Here is a 22,833-nt window from a genome sequence, read left to right as displayed (position 1 = left end):
TTGTTGGGGTGCAGGAAACAAAACACGCAGACTTTCCTGTAAACAGACTTAACCACTGTACTTCTATGACCTACTTCCAGTGATACTTCAGCAAATGTGACTGACAAGCTGACAAGAGAGTGACTTGACTAACTCACGCTGACCATAAAGCTGTGCTACCATGAATACTAGCGGAAACACATGCTGTCACGCTGATACCCGAGGACAGACCTGCAAGCTGAAATGGTGGAAGTGGCTCATATTTAGAAGTGATGTCTCCTTTGCTTATTTTCCCAAAATACACCTGATATTTCCAATGCTGGCAGGGGGAAAAAAACTGCTCAGTATCTGAATTTTCGGGCACAGCTTGTCATCCTTGTCAAGTATATGCAGCTGTTAATATAAACATGTTTACTCTCATTCCTATTTGAATGCAGGAAAAAAATTGTATTAGAATTGTTATTATTTTTCTGCTTGCCAGTGACACATACGGTACGGTTGTGTTGGATTGTATTCAAATGCACGCACTCACAAGCATGCGACGCTGCTCGCTCTGCTGTGCATATCCACTTGTGAGTTTAAAGTTCTATTTAAAACACAATTATATTAAAGCGATGCATGTCTATGACTACGTCTTGCTGTTAAACAGAACCTTAGTCTGTTTCCTGGGGCCGAAAACTAGGAGACACAAAACTGTGGTTGCTAATGATGGTGCAATTACAAAACAATGGAATGGTTTTCCAACTGGTAATTACTGCAACCACATGGTTGGTAAGCTATTAATTATAACTGCAAAACTACAAAAGTTACTTATTAGAGAAATTAAAAGAGAGAGAGAGAGAGAGAGAGAGAGAGAGAGAGAGAGAGAGAGAGAGAGAGCAAAAATAATTTTGTGCGAATGAAAAGATTTCTAGGCTCTAATGGGAAAATGTGAAATTAGAAATTGCAAATATTGTGATAAATTCATTACTGAGTAGAAAACTAAGATTTTTGTTTACTGTTTTTCTCAGTCGCTTTGGTGCATTTCTCACATCACTATTTACATTATTTAACCTCCACAACATTTAGTCATTTGTGCACATCATAGTAGCAGTTTCTCATTCCTTCCAACAAATTGCAAATGCTTTTGGACATGCATCAATTGCTTTCATACAACTCTCTGCTGTTTTATAACATTATCATTTGCTTATGTCATGTCAGTCAAAATTAACTATACTTGTGAATGCTGAATAGTCATTCCATATAAAACTAATAGTCCTCATTTCATTGCTTGAGTCATTACATACAAAAATGTTGAAATTGTTGTCAAAATCTGTCAAGCAAATTTTACAAAAAAATGTAAAATCTTTTTTCCTGAAAATGTCCCATAGACAGTATGTCTATACCAGACAGAGAGGAACGTCTGGATGTGCATGAATTATTACAGTACTATGTTGTATGTTCAGTTCCAGTATGTACTGCAATATTGTTTCCAGTTGTGCACAGCTCTACCCAAAGGGAGTTTATGTTTGTTGTAAATAAGGGTGTATTTTTTCTTTTGCACAATGCTGTGAACAAATTAGAATAGCAAAGAGCATATGCAGTAAAAATGTGAAACATAAATATTCAGTGTCTTGTACTCAGTTACCTCACTAAATACAGTAATGTGTAACTTTACTGTATTTTTTAGATGGCTGTGCAAATAGTATAGTGCTGTCTTGAGCATTTTCAGGTAGTGTCACCAAGATCTGACTTTTTTGCATTGGAAAACATTTACAGAGTAAACTGTCATAATGAAAACATGACAAAGCCATTTGACTATCTTGTTCATAAACAATGGTGTCAGGACTTTTCATCTTGATGACACTGACACTTTCATTGACATGAATACTTGCTTTTGAGGAATGAGCTATCCATTTTGAGCAAATTACACACTTTTGCAGGTTATCAACTAGGTTTTGCAGTTTGTACTAATTGTTTTGAGAACTGCATTAACTGTTGTGCAAATATAAATAGTGATGTGAGAAATGCACCAAAGCGACTGAGAAAAACTGTAATAAGAGACAGGAATGTGTGTTGTATTCTCTTATCCAAGTATATTAAACTTAGGATGTCTGATCTTCTCAAAAAACACTCCCTATTTACCTATATGGGTTTTATTTTGACTATTTTGAAGTGTTGTCTGAACTCTAAGAGACAATATATAATTCTATAACCTATGTAGTTAACTTTTTTATACTTTTTTTTTTATATTGTACAACCAATGCATACTCATTAACACTACTGCCCTTGAGGCCCATAAAATATAGCAAGCTTAACTTATTTTGGTGAACTATCCCTTTAAATCCTGCATCATCATTAAAAGCACTCTAATGTCCATCGCATAAAGATACATCTGGCTTGCTGAAAATGCTATTAGCAAAAAGGCTATGTTTAGGATGCTGAAAATGTTGTCCTCTCTCCAACTTTGAAGTAGTGAGCCTATTCATTTTTTTGGTAGCACATTAAGTCCAGACGATGCTGTAATCGAAGAGGAAATTGAGGCTGCATGGGCCCTGTGGGGCATTTCTAATGCAGTCTTCTCTTCTTTTGATTTTTCATCCCCCATTACTTCAGGCAAACTATCAAAAATAACAATGACATTGGGCAAATCTTGTCAAGAACACAAAGAGGGGCCATCGTTTGACAGATAAGACTGTTGTGATTTGCCTCCCATAATCGAGTGTGTTATCATCTTAAAAGGTTAAGTGCCGCCAAACCTATAAACATCTACTATCTGAAAATCTGACAGGCATCTTATTATTTCTCCATCAAGAGTTGTTGCGAGCACCAAACCCCGGTGCGTCTTTCACACGCTAATGAGGAGAAACGGCAGATTTTTCCAGCAGCCGGTCCATCAGAGCGCCTCAAAGCACCCGCTGTCGCCTCCTATCAATCTCGCCTCAAATTACAGGTGACAAGTTATCAAATCTAAGATATTAGAAACTAAACACAATCTCCCAGGGGACCTATTTGTTTAAGATATAGCCAATTAAACAAGGTGCTGAGTGTCAGGGATGAAACCCACATTGGAGCGGCGGAGCTAATTTGAAATTCCTCAAGGAAATCAGACGGTGAGAGTGGGGTGGGAGGTGTGCGGAGAGGATATTCTGGAGGGATGAAGGCGATAATAACAATAAGCGCAAAAAAAAAGAAGAGTAGATAACGTGGGGAAGGAGGCTCGGCTTTAATCATATTTAGTCTCTTGGGTCAGCTTACGGCACCGGAAAGCAGCTTTTGTTTGAATGTAATCTGCCAGCATGAAGGGTATGATAAAAATTTATGGAGTTGTTCATTAAATCTTAACGACGCCGTTCTCAGAACATTCTGCATTCAATCCTGTGTCCTCCCATGATGGTCCTGCTGTTCCTGTCAAACTTTGAGTCGCGTCGATATCTGTCGATTCTTCAGTTAGTGTTCACCCAAGGCCTCGGCTCCCTTGCAGGATGGGAACTGCACAGGAACCTGACTTGCAAATGATAGCTGCAGGTGGAAGTGTTTATCACATAGCTCTGACTGAGCTTGGCATAAATGTGTCCCTGCAGCAACGGTAGCTGCTCATTCAAAACATTGTTGAAATGTTATTATATTTTGCTGGCCTGAAGGGAGCACTTTTTTTACAGAGCTGTTCTTTTCAGGCTCACAGGTGACCTGCTATTTTACATCAGGGGCAGCTTAAAAGAAAGAAAGAAAGAAAGAAAGAAAGAAAGAAAGAAAGAAAGAAAGAAAGAAAGAAAGAAAGAAAGAAAGAAAGAAAGAAAGAAAGAAAGAAAGAAAGAAAGAAAGAAAGAAAGAAAGAAAGAAAGAAAGAAAGAAAGAAAGAAAGTTGTGTATTTTATATATAAATTTTTGTGGTGGGCCGTTATCGGCGTTAACGTGCTGCGTTAACGCGAGACTCTTATCGCGCGATAAAAAAAATATCGCCGTTAATCTATTCTCCAAGTTGGGTTGGGAGATGGCTCTATCCTACACAAGCTATGATGACGCAATCTACCCGCGGCCGCGAGGTAAACCCGGCTGCAACGCATATTCGTCTTCATCTTAAGTAAACACGGCTGAAAGTGAAAGCTGGTGAAAAAGATAGGTGCAACATCCATTATTTGGACTTGGTTCGGGTTTAAGCCGTCAGACGAGCAGCAGCAAACTATATACAGAGTGTGTGGGGTAACAGTTCGGTAAATTAACACACGACTAATCCGTTCGACCACCTCAAATTCAAAACGAAACATGATATCACTGAATACCAGCGCGCGCGTATTATTCCCATTCCAATATATCTTAGTGGTGTAGCACAATCTCGATTTTAAGAATCGTTGTTGTGTTTCTTTTTAACTGAAAAGACATCAGTTAGACAATATTCTAATTTTAAATTTGGGGTTTCATAAGCTCCAAGCCATAATAAACATTAGACCTACTTAAGTCTCTGCAGCTAGTGTACTTACATTTTATTTATCTGCAAAATTATGTTGTATACTTACAGTTTTGCACAATATATGTTCTCAAAACTACATACACCCTTTAAAAAAAAATACATTTAGCAGTTGTTTAGCATGGGTCTGTGTAATCTGTTCTGAAATGGTTTTATTATAATATACTGTATATCGTTATCGCAGGAGGCTGCAATGTATATCACAATATAGATTTTAGGCCATATCGCCCATCCCCAATTGATAGCCTATAGTAGTTGATAATAACATAGGCTTACCTAATGTTGCCTATGGACGGTAACAGTACAGTAGTAACCTTTTACAGTCTATGAGTAGAACAGCTGTCTCAAGCAGTTTGTGATGCATTTTGGAAACAGGAGATGAGCGCCTGGTCTAATGCGCCACCTGGCTTGAGAAACCCGTTCTCAAAGACTTACTTTTATAGTCATTATTTGGGTAGCACACATATTCTGAATGCCTTCGGCAGAATTCAAATGAGCCATTTTAATCTAGATTAATCTAGATTAATTTCAAAATTAATCTAGATTAATCTAGATTAAAAAAATTAATCTATGCCCACCTCTAATAAATATATATATTACGCACAATATACTGGGGTTGTGTGTCATTCAGAATTGAATCAAGATTTTTTTTTTAATTCCGATTCAATTCTGACATTTTTACTGAGATAGATAGATAGATAGATCCTAGTTACATCCCATAAATCCTAGTTCTACAATTTCAATCTTCTGTCTCTAATAGGTAATCTACTGAAAACTACACTGGCATATCTTGATGGGGACTGATTTGATGATGCAAAATAACGCTAAAGTACAGATTTGAGAATGCTTGTGCACAAACAGACATTTAGAGAATGAAACCGCGATTGATTTTCCCGCCTTGGCTTTCTCTTTTTTTCACAAATCCAAAATGATGAAAGGCAGCTAGGCTTAGAACACAGTAAGATTTCCTTGAAAGGCATTTTCAGGGACCCGTGGGATATCTGAGCAGACCACTACACCCAGATTCCCTGTGTCCACTATGAATTTAATATCTGCTCACATAACAGAGCAGTGCTGTTCAAGTCAGAAGGCAAAGCATCTTCACTCTCAAAATGAAATCCATAGGAAGAGAAAAAAAAAAAAAAAAAATACATTTAAACAAATATATAAACCTACCACAGCTTTCTGTGTTGGTCTTCAGACTGTAATATGAGCTCGCCTGCAGTTCACTGCCTACATAAACAGCTGCCTTCAACAGCAGCATCCTAAAAATCATGAACCCTCATAAGTGACTGATGTGAAATGGTCTACGTAGGCAGAAATTAATGCAGAGTGATGTGCATCACACAGACAGAGCTCCGCTTGTGTAGAAGAGTTTGATGTTAGTATGTTGCTAAGATAACAAAACAATTTAATTAGCATAAACAAACAAATTATAGGTAAAAAAATTATAATGTTCTGTGTTAAATGAAACAATACCTAATTGCATATTTCTAATAAAAAGCAATTTCTTACTCAGTATTCTTGTCTAGTTTTCCAGAATATATACAAATATCTTACATCCTTAAAACAATGTACATTCAATTGAAAAATATTGTTTTCAGAGAATTTAGCTTTTCAAGTAAGTTTGTCTTGTTTTATGGATGCTTTACTGGAAAACAACACAGTGCATTGTTTATGTGATTATGCCTCAAAATTTGGTCAAAATAAGGGCAACAATGTTGCTGTCTAGTTATTACATTACTGTGTAATGTATTTTTATGAATGCAGAGCACGAGTTTGCCAAGTTCTATGAAAGCAAGCCTGGAAAGCCACCTGTAGAAATGTATATCTCGATGGTGAGACTCAATTTCATTTAACCACACTGAAACATCACACAATGGAAACATCTCTGCAGAAGTGCCAGCTCTGTTTTAAAATGGTGGATTATTATTTCAGCCAGGAGAAATGAAACAGAACCAAGCACACGGTTGCCTCCAAATGAGATCATTAGTAACGGCAAATAATGACTGAGCTGGTTAGTCGAAGCCTATTTCCTTTCGAATAAATCAAGCTGCTGTGAGAGTTAAAATGCTGCCTTTGCCTGGGAGAACGACAGGCAGACCGCATGCAGATAAATCATCTGTTACAGATGTAACGTAAACGACTCGGGGTAAATGTGAATTAGCTCAAGACTATAGGGAATATTAATATTTATAACGCATGGTCATAATTCATAAGTCGCATGTACATTTATTTTATAAATTATCGAGATTACCTTGTTCTGTACTGTCTGATCATTACAGTTAAGAAGGGGTATCCCTTTTAAACTCCACGAAAGTTTTATCTTCTGGCCGCGAATATCAAACTTTCTGAGTTTATGAATTAAAACTACTCAAGGTAGTCAATATCGAGCTTGTAGCTTAGATCTTGAAATTTCATTGACTTTTATAAGGTGGGTTTTCAAACACAGAGACAATTAAAAGTATAAATGGGTTTATTAATAAAATGGCACACACTAGAGATTATATAAACTACAAACATAAACGTACGTAAAAATGCAAACACCAATAAACATTTAACCGAACACAAAAACATGAAATGAAAGAAAGAAAGATATAGAGGGAAGATAGAGGGTAACTTAGTCCACAGACCTAAGACCTAGACACCTGGAACAGCTTTTATAGGAATCAATATACTTGCGAGTTCTCTTTTTGGTCAGGCTGAAGCTGATGCAAGAAGCGAGGATGGTGTCCTGTTTCTGCTGCGTCTTCCGGTGTCGCGGGAAGCTTGAAAGGCTCACTGAATGTGATGTTACCGAGAAAGTTCAGATTCGTCTCCCGGGATGGGAGAGGCTGGAAATCTTAGTTGCAGAGACCGGCAGCTACGACTGGAACATGGGTTCGTTCGATGGAGAAGGCCAGGGCCTCCTTCAGATGTTCCTTGGAGAAGCGCTGCGCCGGGGAGGAGGGTCCAGAGAAGTTGGATGAGTTGGAAGCGGAAGGATGAGAGAGGGAAGAGAAGAGATTTTGGACTTTTATCAGTGTCCCAGGTGCCGTCCCCTCCTTCGTGAAGGACGAATCAGCTGTCGAGATTTTTCGAGCGGGAAGATTCCTTTGTCCGGTTAGACACGCCCACTCGAATGAGTCATGATTGACTTTAACTGGAGAGGATTTTCTCCAGACATATGAACTTATAAAACAATGCGCATCACTGAATTCTGTTATAGGAATTCAACTCCGTTAGCTGGAGAGGATTACAAAGATATCAAAAATAGAATCTAGGCGTTGTAGCCATGCAACGATACATTATTATGCATTTGTATAGGCAATAGCAGTTCTATTAAGGTCACAAATAGGACATATGCTTTCCTATGGGTTACACACACCTCTTAACACACAAATTTATATATTTAGTACCTTTAGGAGTGACTTTATGGGTAAAAGTCCTTTTCTGTAGGGGGTTTCTGTTTCACAGTCCAGAGTGTGTTTGTATGTGTGTGTGTGTTGGAATGTTGCGACCCTGTTATCTCATGCATAGGGCTGGATAGCTCTGTGGTCAAATTTTATGACCTGCCAATGAGCTCGGGTTACGGGATGCGATTCTACTGGGAGAACATTCTTCAAAAATACATTTCAGATCCAAACACTCGAAGATCATAACTGTATGATCACAACACATTAATCACACATACATACAGGAAATTCAGATACCAGTCTGAGTTACACACATTTTAAGTTAAACACAAAAGGATGTTGGTGTGTGTGTGTGTGTGTGTGTGTGTGTGTGTGTGTGTGTGTGTGTACGTGTGTGTGTGTTCTGGAATGTCACGAGTCTGTGAGGTTGTAAAAGTCACAGGGAGTCCAGAGCTGAAATGGGGGTTTTAGAGGGGATTCTAAGAAAACAGGGTTTCCTTATGTGACTCAAATGTCCCTCGGGGGAGCCACAAAGATGCAATTTTGACCGTTCAAGCAGACTTGGAGATCAGGATTTACTAATTTGAACAGCATGTGACCGCATGTCATAGTCATTGTCGTTACATATTCCCCCTTTTTGTTAGATAAAGACCTCGGAAGGACTTTATCGAACAACAAATTAGCGCAATGGTCGATGGCAAGCGGCTGATGACTGAGGACTCAGGTCAAATGAGGTTTAGGCGAGCCCCGGATCGGGACCCCCTTTTTGCGGTTCCATAGGAAACCACCAGACACGGCTTTGTGAGCTTTGCTGTGGCTGCTCACATTTGGTAGGGTCTGGTACAGGGTGAAAGCCAAGACGGGAGTCAGGGCGTGGTCGGTTACCGTGGAGGTGCACCGCACAGTGTCATCTGGGGTCCAGGTATGGACACAGGTGAGGTGTTCAGGCTGGGCGGTTGCCCATGCTTGGAGGGACTGTGTTGAGTGCGAGTCCTGCCTTGGTGTTCAGGACTCAGGGTTGCTCTCTCCGTGCGATGCCGGATGCCAGACCTGGTGAGTGTGGCTGCTTTCTCGCGAACCACTGCGGCCTGCATCCTGTTAGAGGCGATAGGGAGAGAGAGAGAGAGAAGGAGAGGAAAAAAAAAATTCCAGCGATGGAGGTCCTTAGTTGGTTTAGGACAGTCTTTTTGGTTCGCTGAGGTTGGTATGCCACATGCTTTGATGTCCCATGCATGGCTTTTTGGCACATGTGGCGTCATTGTTACGCCTGCCCCCCCCCCTTGTGCTTTGTGGCTTTACGAGCTGTGGCGCTGTGATGGCAACAGGTGCACAATGCGTATTGAAGTCTTGTGAACGCAACATGTGCGTGGTGGCAGACAGCTGTCTGAGGCACTGGTTGTCAGTGAGCTCGGATGGCCTGCGAGGGTGGTGGAGGGGTAAGTGGTGGCATAGGAAAAGTCTGTTCATCAGAGGCCCGCATGACTTTCTTTGTACACAGCGGAGGTAGCGTTTTAGCGGCTCTGAGGCGTGCAGTGTAGTTGGTAAAGTTCGTTTGTGCTGTGTAATCACTGCAATGGTTAGGGTGGGTGGGTGGGTTGTCTGTATGTGGCGCAGACATTGGTTTGGTTACTCAACTGCAGGTCAGTCAGGACCTTGAAGCAGTAGGTGTCAGTGTTCGTTTTCTGTGTCTGTGTCAGACGTGGCTGCACTGTCTTCATCTGTGATGTAAGAAGACTCTGCCTCACCAGTGTTCTGGAGAGAGTGGTTACAGGTTCGACGGTCTGGGCTTGGAGTTCTGGACGGCGGGTGATGCTGGTTCCAGAATCTTTCCGAGCGGTCGGTCCGACGCTTTGGACGGGCACCGTCACAGTCGTGCCGCCACCTGCTGGCCTGGAACGGTGTTGATTCTCTGTGGTAAGGTCTGTGTGCCGATGAAGATCGTCCAGGGCATTTTGAAGTCTTTCAACTTCCTGTTGTAGCGTTGTGTCCGTCTCGTCCTCTTCCTCGGTCAGGAAGATTAGCTGGTCTAGCCGACTCTGTGTGTGGGCTCGGTCCTTCCGGGCTTCTGTGGCCTGGAGCTGTAGTGCGGCTGTCTTTTGCTGCAGGTCGGCGTTGCTCCTTTCGCTGTCCCGGGCCCTGGCGACGAGTTTGAGTGCGAGGTCTCCGAAGATTTTGGACAGCTGCTCGTGGCTGTATGTCTGGGCTGGATCATGGGGCTCGAACTGGCTCAGGTCTGTGTCCCGTTGCTCTTGGCTCGAGCGATGTGGGTCCTGGGGCAGCACGGTCTTTGTTATGTCCCTCAGCCATGCCTCAAGGTCGTCCCAGCGGACTGCAGGACAGGGTGAGCTCGACATCTCGGCTTACTGTTGGCGAGAGAAGCACAGCACACACAAAAAGAGACAAAATGCAAGTTTGTTTTAGGGTCAAATGAGCTATACTCATACGGGCTATGCCGTTTATGAGAATTTCGGGGCTAACTGATGCCGACAGTTAGCTGAGCCAATTTCGTGGGTATGGATGAAACCCACAATAGAAATTTGGACAGGCGGTAGCCTGGGGGTCGTTTTAGCGACGCCCGCTTTGATCGTCACTCTATTATTCAGCTTTTCCTGGGGTCTCTCTTAGGTTCTGTGTCTAAGTGAAATGAAAGAAACAAATCACAACAGAGTGGAGAAAGAGACAAGGTTGAAGGTAGGGAAGATCAGAGGGAAACACAACACAAGGAAGTGAATTGGTCTGCAATGAAATGTCACAAACAATAACACGGGGAGCGTTATTTAAGGAAAATAAATCAAATAAGATAAAATAAAATAAAATAAAGAGGCCTAAGCCTTATTAACACTGCGAGAGTTCCTGATCGGGCCAGGAGATGCGTGGGTTATCGGGACAGGACCTCGAAAGAAAGTCTGTCTTAGAGAGAGAAAGGTGAGTCCAAGCACTTAAAATACACCCGAAGGAATAGCTAGTATTCTGTGGTTCCTAATAAGTGGATGGGTTCTATCAAATTTTAGTTCACCTGGGGTGAATAGAGGTCATCCAGGTGGAAACCAGCGGGCGCGGTCAGACCCTCCGACGGTCCCAACACCAGAAGGAGTGCAGTGTCAGTAACGTCGGACAGATGATCCCCGCCCACCGGAAACCAACCAGTGATGACGTCTCATTCACCACAGTGCACTGACTGAGTCCTGCCAATAGATACACAATGAGGGATTACAATGTTGGACTTAAAGTAAATTAAGGCTTTCTGGTTTCATCAAATTGAGTAAATAGGTATGCAGGAGTCAGAGGCAAAGGCTTTACTAAAATAATGATACAACAAAGGAAATTACGATAATTGGTTGTAATTATCAGAATAACCTACCCCCCCCCCCCCCCTTGGAGAGACTGGAGAAAGAGGGAAGAGAAAAATAATTATCAATGAAATAAAATTTGAATAAACAACACAGGTTTGAGACGCAGGCAGAGGAAAAGGCCCCGGCAGTGGGTTTGTGCCACAAGGGTGAGGGCCGTGTTTCCTCTCAGTGGTCCACCTGGTTGAATAGACACAATTTGAAAAATGCAAACTTGTTTAAATTAAAATTCAAATAAGCATGCAAGGAGAGGTCCAAAATACTAATAATAAGGAAGGAAAGAAAATTAGAATGATAACAGTGATGTATCCATACTAAAAATAATCAAAACTGAAATTCAGAATGACTTCCTATAATCCTTACAATAACACTGAAGTTATTAGTATTGATTATAAAAAAAAAAATAATCAAACGAAAAGGGTGGCAATGAGACACTTCAATTGCAGACTGGGGGTTAAACAGATATTGATAAGTCGACCCAAGATCGCCACACGGTGGCGTGCTTCTTCCTAGGCGGACCTATCAATGAACTGAGTGAATCGAATCTAAGTTTTTAATTCGAAAAGTTTTCCTTTTTTTTTTTCGAACTTAACTTAAAGTGTGACCGTCGAAAACAGAAAAAGGAATTGTCTAACTCCAAATAATATCAGCATAAGCTAAGCTTGAATGCAGTTAAGTATTTGAGAGAGAAAAATGAATGCAGAGAGAAAAAGAAATTGAAAGCAAGTATTATCTTAGAACGCCACGAGATGGCGTAGTTGCGCTCGCGCAGGCTGACGTCAGTGGGAGGCGACGCTCACGCAGGATGACGTCGGTTGGGGGCGCGTAATTTGAGAACTGCCCCAGACTTAGAGGCTGCCCTCTAGTGTCGGTCAGTGGCGTAATTCAGCAGATTTTTTTTTTTGGAATCACGTGGTGTTTTGCGCTTCTGTTGCATGCGGAAGACTGACGCGAGTTTCACAACATGTGACTAACAGGAATTACACATTATGCATTACACATTGAGACGGTTTTAGAATAAGAACAGGGATTATCGTCTTTTCTTAATTCATAAAACTGGTCTCCAATTTACACATTATATATTATACACATGAGACGGTTTAAAGAAGAAGAACAGGGATTATCATCCGTTTTCTTAATTCATAAAACTGGCCTCCAATTACATATTATACATATAAAACGGTTTACATGACAACAGGCATTAAAACTTCGTGTTTTAATCACTAGAAACTGTGAGCAAACAGGCGTTGAACATCTATTTACTTAAGCTGTGAGCACACCAGGCATCAGAACAGCTGTGAGCAGGACTTATCATCTGCTCATCTCCCATAAGCATTAATCAAAATAGCACTTTTATGATTTTTGCGTAGGTTTACGAAATTGGATCGCGAGGCCAATTTCTGACCAGGAGTTATCGTTAACGTATTGTATATCATAAGGCCTATTACGACTGAAAACTATCAGATTTACGTCTTCGTCCTAAAAGAGATCCTTCGTCTTCATTTAGTCGGTTTAAATCATGTTACATGTATCAACTGCAAAGAGTTTTGCTTCGTCTTTACAGAGACAGATGTAATGTCATGGACTGCAGTTTTAGCAGAGCTGGGCTGGCTTTGTGCCCGCGATCAGCTGGGTGAGTTCGCCTTGGCGACTTATCTCACACTTCAAAACGCGCGTATAGCCTACAATTATTAATACCAATAATACACATTCAACTGAAACTGAATTTGCCCACAAAAATGAAGTTTGAAACTGCTTTTGGATTCTCCACCATAATAAATGTAACGTAAACGACTCGGGGTAAATGTGAATTAGCTCAAGACTATAGGGAATATTAATATTTATAACGCATGGTCATAATTCATAAGTCGCATGTACATTTATTTTATAAATTATCGAGATTACCTTGTTCTGTACTGTCTGATCATTACAGTTAAGAAGGGGTATCCCTTTTAAACTCCACGAAAGTTTTATCTTCTGGCCGCGAATATCAAACTTTCTGAGTTTATGAATTAAAACTACTCAAGGTAGTCAATATCGAGCTTGTAGCTTAGATCTTGAAATTTCATTGACTTTTATAAGGTGGGTTTTCAAACACAGAGACAATTAAAAGTATAAATGGGTTTATTAATAAAATGGCACACACTAGAGATTATATAAACTACAAACATAAACGTACGTAAAAATGCAAACACCAATAAACATTTAACCGAACACAAAAACATGAAATGAAAGAAAGAAAGATATAGAGGGAAGATAGAGGGTAACTTAGTCCACAGACCTAAGACCTAGACACCTGGAACAGCTTTTATAGGAATCAATATACTTGCGAGTTCTCTTTTTGGTCAGGCTGAAGCTGATGCAAGAAGCGAGGATGGTGTCCTGTTTCTGCTGCGTCTTCCGGTGTCGCGGGAAGCTTGAAAGGCTCACTGAATGTGATGTTACCGAGAAAGTTCAGATTCGTCTCCCGGGATGGGAGAGGCTGGAAATCTTAGTTGCAGAGACCGGCAGCTACGACTGGAACATGGGTTCGTTCGATGGAGAAGGCCAGGGCCTCCTTCAGATGTTCCTTGGAGAAGCGCTGCGCCGGGGAGGAGGGTCCAGAGAAGTTGGATGAGTTGGAAGCGGAAGGATGAGAGAGGGAAGAGAAGAGATTTTGGACTTTTATCAGTGTCCCAGGTGCCGTCCCCTCCTTCGTGAAGGACGAATCAGCTGTCGAGATTTTTCGAGCGGGAAGATTCCTTTGTCCGGTTAGACACGCCCACTCGAATGAGTCATGATTGACTTTAACTGGAGAGGATTTTCTCCAGACATATGAACTTATAAAACAATGCGCATCACTGAATTCTGTTATAGGAATTCAACTCCGTTAGCTGGAGAGGATTACAAAGATATCAAAAATAGAATCTAGGCGTTGTAGCCATGCAACGATACATTATTATGCATTTGTATAGGCAATAGCAGTTCTATTAAGGTCACAAATAGGACATATGCTTTCCTATGGGTTACACACACCTCTTAACACACAAATTTATATATTTAGTACCTTTAGGAGTGACTTTATGGGTAAAAGTCCTTTTCTGTAGGGGGTTTCTGTTTCACAGTCCAGAGTGTGTTTGTATGTGTGTGTGTGTTGGAATGTTGCGACCCTGTTATCTCATGCATAGGGCTGGATAGCTCTGTGGTCAAATTTTATGACCTGCCAATGAGCTCGGGTTACGGGATGCGATTCTACTGGGAGAACATTCTTCAAAAATACATTTCAGATCCAAACACTCGAAGATCATAACTGTATGATCACAACACATTAATCACACATACATACAGGAAATTCAGATACCAGTCTGAGTTACACACATTTTAAGTTAAACACAAAAGGATGTTGGTGTGTGTGTGTGTGTGTGTGTGTGTGTGTGTGTGTGTGTGTGTGTACGTGTGTGTGTGTTCTGGAATGTCACGAGTCTGTGAGGTTGTAAAAGTCACAGGGAGTCCAGAGCTGAAATGGGGGTTTTAGAGGGGATTCTAAGAAAACAGGGTTTCCTTATGTGACTCAAATGTCCCTCGGGGGAGCCACAAAGATGCAATTTTGACCGTTCAAGCAGACTTGGAGATCAGGATTTACTAATTTGAACAGCATGTGACCGCATGTCATAGTCATTGTCGTTACACAGAGGAACCACGTCCACACGTTTATAACACAATATGGTCCAATAAATTCAGCCACTGCTAAAGGGCAGGTGTAAGAATCGTTAAGCCCTTCAAGATTTGATTCGTTTTAGAGAGTCACAATGCAATTCCTAAATCATTCTCAGTGCATCTGTGAAAAGATTCAGAATATTAGCCATAATTACATATTTGATCTGGCACACTTAACCAAAAAAGGCCAAGGGTTTAGCAAATAAACTAAATTACTGTTAATTCATTTAAAATTTGTATGAATCTTTGTGGATGATGATCCAGAATCTTTTGAGAAGAATCAAAATGCATCAGTAAGGGGCTGTTTACACGACACAGTTTTCTACTAAAAACGTAAAACGTTTCCGCAGTTCATTTACACAACATCCTTTTGGGTGCCTGAAAACGCAAACTTTTGAAAACAGGTTTCAAAGTGCAACATTTTTTAAATGGTCTCCGTGTAAACAACAAAACTGCGAATCTCTGAAGACTATGACGCCATGCACATGCGTATTACATGTTCAGTCTATAGTGTTTCATCACCACCTAATGGCCTGGCATCAGAATACAGTGTTTTTAGTCGTTTTCGCGGATCCGTGTGAATGGGGATCGTTTTGACAATGGTATCATCTGTACGCGAAAAACTCAAAGGAAAAACTCAGTTTTAAGCATATCGTTGTCGTGTAAATGTACCCTCAACATTTTTATCTCTCTCAGCTCTCCACACATGCCACTGGCCCTTTACATTGGCTGATTGAAATCACACCCCGCTCTTGATACTCCCACACTCTTGAGTATTAATCAGCCTTGATCACATGCTCCGAGGTGGCTTTTTCAACAAGGCTGACCTTTCTAAAGCCAGGTGTGAGGGATAATGAAAGTGCGACACCATCGAGCCTGAGGGAGACCACCAAATGGAATCCATGTCACATCTGACTAAAGATTTTCACTGTGGTGCAAAATAATTCATTTATGATTGGATGGATGATCACAATCGTATGGGACTCTTCTGCAATTGTTCTCAGTTTCTTGTGCCATTCAATGAGGGAGAAAAATGGCTCTGAATAGAATGTGAACAATAAAGCAAAGAATGAACTCTCAAAATAGCCGCCATTTTGTGTGGGTTGCAAATGTGTTGCTATGTGGCTGTTTGGGGTGTTTTCTTGCTGGCTTAAAGGCCCGTTCACACCATGGACAACAGATTTAACGATAACGACACAAAGGAACAATATTGTTGGAATCACTTTCAGAATTTTTCCAGCTGATGAACAATACAAACATTGACTGTCAGTTGACAATCAGAATCCATCCGACTTTAACCAGTTTCAACAAGTTAAGTATCAGACGACAAAACTGAAGGGTGAGATTATAATCAACTTTGCTTGATATGGATGCTTATATAATTACCATTATAGTTTTCATTCTTGGTGTGAACCAAGTGGCCTGAAAGGGATAATTCCCCCCCAAAAATGAAAATTCTTTCATCATTTACTCACCCTCAAGTTAGGAAAAAATACCATGGAAGTCAATGGCTACCATCAATCAAGAGTTTGGTTGGCAACATTCTTCCAAATATCTTAAGTGTTCAACAGAAGAATAAAACTCATACAGGTTTGGAACAACTTGAGGGTGAGTAAATAATGAGAGAATTTTCATTTTTGGTTCAACTATCCCTTTAAGCCCACCTCTGGCCCCTGTGTATATTGCTTACTGTAAATAATCTATGGGATTTATTTGCCTGTTTTATCGTCTACAAAGAAAAAATTGCTTAATCACTTACAAAAGAAAAAACACATCACTCCCTCAACAAGCAACATGGTTTGAGATCATGAATGCAGCATAAATGGTAAAGGACATATTACATTTACTACTTAGGATCAGTGGTGTGTTCAAATCTCAATCCCTCCGTATTAGTGTTACTATTGCTCATACGGAGGGTTAGAGATTTGACGGTTGTCTTAGCAAGCTAGTATAGCCAATTGCAATAAGACTAAGGCTATGGTTCTTCAGAAAGGTTATTTTTCTTTGCTTCGTTCATAGCACTTGCCGTGCAGCTCTGAGGTGAATGCTGGGTAATTTTTGAAAAGCAGGAAATGCCACAAGGGCAGTCTTGACATTTGAATTGTACTTAACGCACATTAAGGGCAGTAGGAGCTTTCATCTGCCGTATGTAAGTGTAACTAAAAAGGGTTTCGGAGGGAGTGAGGGGGGAGGGCGCTCCCCAATGGATACTCTTTATTTCCTTGTCTCTGTCGTTCATTGTTTACTTCCTGAGAACGCTATGTGTAGAATGAGACTTTTGGCATAAATGCCACAGTGCAGTCACATGATGATAGGCCCCTTCATCTGGGCTCGGCACTATTGTTCCTCAAATATCAGAGGAATTAGCACTTCAATGGGGATATTAATTAACTGCTTAATTTCGACAGCGAAAAAAAAAAAAAAATATCATCCCAACATAACAAATCCCTGGCTGTGACAGAGCTATACACACTGATACAAGCTCATTATGATCAACGCAATTGTATGTTATCTGTACCGCATTCACAAATTCAACACCAATCATCTGATGTGATAATCTGCAAACCGAAGCTGTTGAAGAGCAAATGAAGAGAACCACGCTAAAGGCTTTTACTGAAGCTATTTTAAATGCACTCCATTCATCAGGATATTAAACTCATAATTCAATTGAATTATTAACTCTGCAGTTGGTATAGAAACTCAGCGCCAGTCTCTCTTTATTAGCGGCCTCCAGCCTTCAGCTCATTTACACTCTTCAAATCATCAAGTTGGTTTCATCTGGTTTTGAAAAAATAATGCTAGTTCAATGTTCCTTCATCTCACATTAAATTCTAGCTCGCTGCCATTTCCCTAAGGTCAATGACGTAATCCACCACAGCTTGTGAGGGAATCACTGCCACAACCAAAGATTTTACTGGGTTTATAGATGCACCAACATTAAAATTCTGGACGTTACCAATAAGCTGATAATTATTTTGTTATCTTATGGTCACTAACCAATCAATGGTTGTTATTAAAATCCCATGCTAAATAAATTTAAAATAAACACTAAAAACTAAAATCAGTAATTTTAAATGCTACACATGTATTTACGCATCACAAGATCATAATGTACAGTATGAATGCATTTTGAGATTTGCTAAAAAATGGCATTTAAAAGTGTTATTTAATTATTATTATTATTATTGTTTTTAAAGATAAATTTAAAGTAAGCATAAGATAAAGTCTAAGTGTAAAAATGTAAAAAAAAATGTGGGTAAATGAGCAAAATTAAATATCCATTCTTGTTCTATATTTATATCCAATGTCGTTGGATACCGATAAAAAAACTAAAAAAACATCTACATTATTTTGGCCGATAATCTCCCACATTGGATATGGTACTAAAATATTTTGCATCGCTAAATAAGTTTTGAATTGGATGATTATGATCACATTCAAAGATGAGCAGTGTTGAAGGTAACTTATTTACTTACGTAACTTGAGTTACGTAATCAGATTACTTTTTTCAAGTAACTAGCAAAGTAACGCATTACTTTTTCAATTTACAACAAAATGTCTAAGTTACTTTTACAAAAAATAAGTAACGCTAGTTACTTTTTTCACATTTATTGACTGACAGCTCTCCTGTCCCCATGTATTTTGAGAGAAATAAAGTGAGGAGGTGTTGTGTCTGCTGTGTAAACATTATAGTTATTTTAGTTCTAGACTAAATGTGAACATGCATTTACTCATCTCACTTGCACGAAAACATCCAGTATTCCTCAAAATAAATTAAAACAGTAAAATGCAATCTCAGAATTTTACACAAAACTTTTATAATTAACTATATTAAATCACACAAATATATTTTATGTATTTAATCTCACTTAATTAACCAATGTCTTTGCTGCTGACCTTCAATTATCTAATTCAACCATACTAATAAGCAAATATTACTTTGGATTAGATTTAGAAATAAGAGAGTTGAACTTCCTTCTCCTGTATCCTATTGTTCTTTAATCCAGAATGGCAGAACAGCTGAAAAGTTTGTTTGAGCTGTGCCCTCTACTGTACAGACGTAAACATGTATTTACTTCAGCCTGAGGCTTATTCATTTCACTTTTGGTGTGAAAGGGCCTTAACATTTGCCAAAAATATAACTCTTTTTGATGTTATTAAAAAAACAAAACAAGCAAGCCCAGCCTAGGTGAGAAAAAGTAACGCAAAAGTAATGCAACACATTACTTTTCATAAAAAATAACTAAGTAACGCAATTAGTTACTTTTTGGGGAGAGTAACGCAATATTGTAATGCATTACTTTTAAAAGTAACTTTCCCCAACACTGCAGATGAGCTTGTCTTGATATGAGAGAGTCGATGGCTGTGTCCCAACTCAAAGGCTGCATCCTTCGAAGTACTCAGACTGCGAAGGCTGCGAAGGTCGGACTGAGCGTTGTTAAATGGGATGGTCTAGCCTATGGAGGACTGTACTTGTCGCCTAACAACTGTGACAGCTACCGTTGATGAGTGACAGTAACGTTTGTACTGGACTGTTTTGAAAGTTATATTAAACCAGTGTTCACAAACTGTCTAAATCTGTTCCCTATGGTCCAATTCTGTACATGATAAAGAGTATGAACTATTTATAATTGCATTTTAGAAAGATATAGCTAAGTCAACATTTATTTGTATTTATTTTTATTTATTTTTGTTTACATTTATATCATTAGATATTTGAGTAAGTTGTAATTCAGCAATTTCTCTAAAAATAAAAATCCTGTTGGTGCACAATGAAATCTGGGGTAGACAAGGCAGTGAACATCTGTTGAATCCTTAATTTCACGGGATACGAAGGACCCATTTGGAGGCTGCATTTAAAGAGTCTTCAAAATGGGACAGCCTTCGTCGCGGTGACTCAATCAGCCTTCGAATGATGCAGCCTCCGAATTGGGACGCCGCATATATCTCTCATCTGCACTCTAATTTTTCCTTTCACCTGTTATATGTTTCCTATCTTGTGTGTGGTCTTTTAAGTTATTTCCTGTTTGATGCCCCATTTTGTAGTCATATTGTAGATTGTTCTCTAATTTTCCCCAGGTGTGTCTTGTTCTCTAATTACCCTTTGTATATTTAAACCTCAGTGTTTCCTGTGTTTATTTTCAGGCCTTGTCCATGTATGGAGGTATCCTCAGTTCTGTTCCTTGTTTTTGTTTTGTTTATTTTGTACCTTTATCTTGATTTATTAAACACACTGCATTTGGATCCAGCTCTCATCCGTCACCTCGGGACTACAAACTGACTATGAAATGGGGCACCAAACAGGAAATAACCTAAAAGTCCACACACAAGACAGGTAACGTATAACATCATCAAACCAACAGTTGTCAGTATAGGAAACAAATCACATACACTACCATTAAAAAGTTTTGGGCCAGTAAGATGTTTTTTTTAAAGCATGCATTAAATTGATCAAAAGTGACAGTAAAGACGTTTAGAATGTTACAAAAGATTTTAATTTCAAATAAAAATTCTGTTCTTTAAAAATTCTCTGTTCTCTATACATCAAAGAATCCTGAAAAATATGGATTTGGTAACGGTTGACTCCTTATTAGTTGCTGATGCAGTAATCATTATGAATGGTTTATTTCTTCATGAGTCATACATTAATCTGTGCATGAGTTCATACATATTAGTGCACCCGTATTGCAAAGTGTTACAGAAATGTTTCTTGAGCAGCAAATCAGCATATTAGACTGATTTATAAAGGATCATGTGACACTGAAGACTGGAGTAATAATGCTGGAAATTCAGCTTTGACGGCACAGGAATAACCAAATAAATTAAATTAGAAAACAGTTATTTAAAACTGTAATATTATTGAATAATATTACAGTTTTTACTGTGTTTTTGATCAAATAAATGCAGTCTTGATGAGCATAAGAGACTTCTTTCAAAAACTTTTCTAAAATGTACTAACCCCAGACATTTGAACGGTAGTGTATCTTGAATGGACTCAATCTACCTCTAGCCCCTGCTCCTTTATATGAAACATTTATATTTGGCCTTGTAGTTCAGTATTTCATTTGGTTGAGAACTCTTATTAAATTGGCCAAAAAAAAAAAAAAAAAAAAAGCCTCTCTTCACCTGTTGCATTAACCACAAGCAGGCTTAATGACGCACTGAAGCAATAGCGAAAAGCTAATTGGTTTGAAAGGGTACTCTGATAATGACTGGTTATTTCTACTGGAGGCTAATTTAATTTCTACTTCCTTTGATCTTTTTGACCACTTTTTGGATAGAACCAAATGACAGTGTCAGTGGAACATTCAATTTTGATTGGTCTGAACTAACGAGAAGAGCCTGTATGCTGTCAGCATGATAAAAAACAGCACCAAATCTGAGTAATGCACATTAGTAGGTTCACTGATTAAAACTACAATAAATTGTATCAATTCAGTTGCAACTTTCATACTGAATACATTTTTGAGAAGGCTCAGCATCTTTTGCCTCCTCTAACGGGCTGTCAGTGGCTGAACATGCATGAATGGGATGTGCGCATTAGCATTGTGAAAGCAGGCGATGCTCAGTAGCACCTGCCAAAGCAGCTACGACAACAGCAAGCAAACAACGTTCAGCTAGCAAATCCAAGTGTGTCACTAGAACAAACAGATTCTCTGTGTCATTCCACGGATGGCCTTCCTCTCTGATGAATGCACCACATTAAACGGCCCCCTGAGGGAATGGGAATTACAGGTACCTTGCATCTGCATGCCGGCCTGTGAGTGCTTCTGAAACTAGCTTGTTAAACTGTGCCTACAACACGTGGGCAAAAACAAAAGAGGGAGAGGACCAACAGAAAGCCATAATTCCCACGTCTGGTCGATAGTTCTGTCTTGGCTGCATCAATGACTGGCCATGTGACATTAGCTGCAGGGTAATAGAAATGATCTAGTGAAATGCATCACCCCTCAACTTACCTGCCACATTCAGGTAGATGGATGGGCTTGTCTTGTTTTCTCCATTCTTCTCATTAACAGCTTGGACGTAGTACCTCCCGGCGTCTGCCGCAGCGGTGGCAAGCACCACTAGCTGGTTCTCCAATGTTATGGCTCTGTGGAGAGTAACAAAGCGAATGAAATACAGCTATGTTAAACCATTATTGACAATTAGTCTGGTACACTAACAAATTCCACTATCGCAATAGAGTGACAGCATTATAATTAGTGCTTAACTGATGTATATTGGGTTACATAAAACTAGCTTTGCCATGAACTCATTGCGCCATGGGTTTGACTGGGACACGTCTGGCGTGGAGGAATTTCATGGAGCCCTGAGCGTTTTCAATGTACCTGATCCCTCATTCTGACACAAGCTGAGAATCAATGAGTGGTAAGGGTCATTACAGACAGAAATACCGCTGTTGGTGATAATAAACCTACAAGCTAGTATCTAAGTGAGGAAGCTGTTTGTTGAGACCCAGACTTGGGAAACACTGGAAAAAGTGAAAATGAACAGTTCACTGAAAAAGGACACAAAGGTGCATAGAAGTCTCATAACGGTATTATAAAAATAGTTCAAATGACGTATCACAAAAAATAAAAATAAAAATTTTTCTTGAGCACCATCATCTAAAAATGATTTCTGAAGGGTCATCCCAGGAGAAAACACATTCTTTTGATTTGCCTCTTTTTAAAGAACCAATCATTTGATCCATTTCACAAAAACAGGAATATTTGTTCAATAAACAAATCAGACTGATTCGATTCTCAAGTTCGTCACAGTGGTAAAGATCGCACTGGAGAGGAAATGTTTTAATATATTACAACATCAATACGATACTTTGGTGGCTTCTTGCCCTCCTCGCCTCAGTAATTATATGGAAAAACAACTAGCATTTTCTTTTAAATACAGTGTTCAACAGAAAAAAAAAGAAAGTCATACAGGCTGGGAATTTCATGAGGGTGAGTAAATGGTGGCAAAATGT

General features: G+C 39.6%; 1 protein-coding gene and 1 long non-coding RNA gene across 6 annotated transcripts in view; one reads left to right on the top strand and one right to left on the bottom strand.

Moving 5' to 3' along the window:
* sdk1a (sidekick cell adhesion molecule 1a) overlaps nucleotides 1–22,833 on the bottom strand; it is a 370,173-nt gene that overhangs the window by 145,603 nt on the left and 201,737 nt on the right. For all 5 annotated transcript variants that reach the window (XM_082188880.1, XM_082188881.1, XM_082188882.1 and 2 more), the window contains exon 5: nucleotides 21,827–21,960. In XM_082188880.1, coding sequence (XP_082045006.1) covers nucleotides 21,827–21,960 — 134 coding nt within the window. The remainder of the gene's footprint in view (nucleotides 1–21,826; nucleotides 21,961–22,833) is intronic.
* LOC309514040 overlaps nucleotides 1–22,833 on the top strand; it is a 238,976-nt gene that overhangs the window by 75,610 nt on the left and 140,533 nt on the right. The gene's annotated exons all lie outside the window — the stretch shown is intronic.

Source organism: Leuciscus leuciscus (assembly GCF_965113295.1).
Source record: "Leuciscus leuciscus genome assembly, chromosome: 1".
NCBI classification, from domain to species: Eukaryota; Metazoa; Chordata; class Actinopteri; order Cypriniformes; family Leuciscidae; genus Leuciscus; species Leuciscus leuciscus.
The sequence above is the reverse complement of the archived record's forward strand: the minus strand, read 5'-3'. Positions and strand labels throughout refer to the sequence as shown.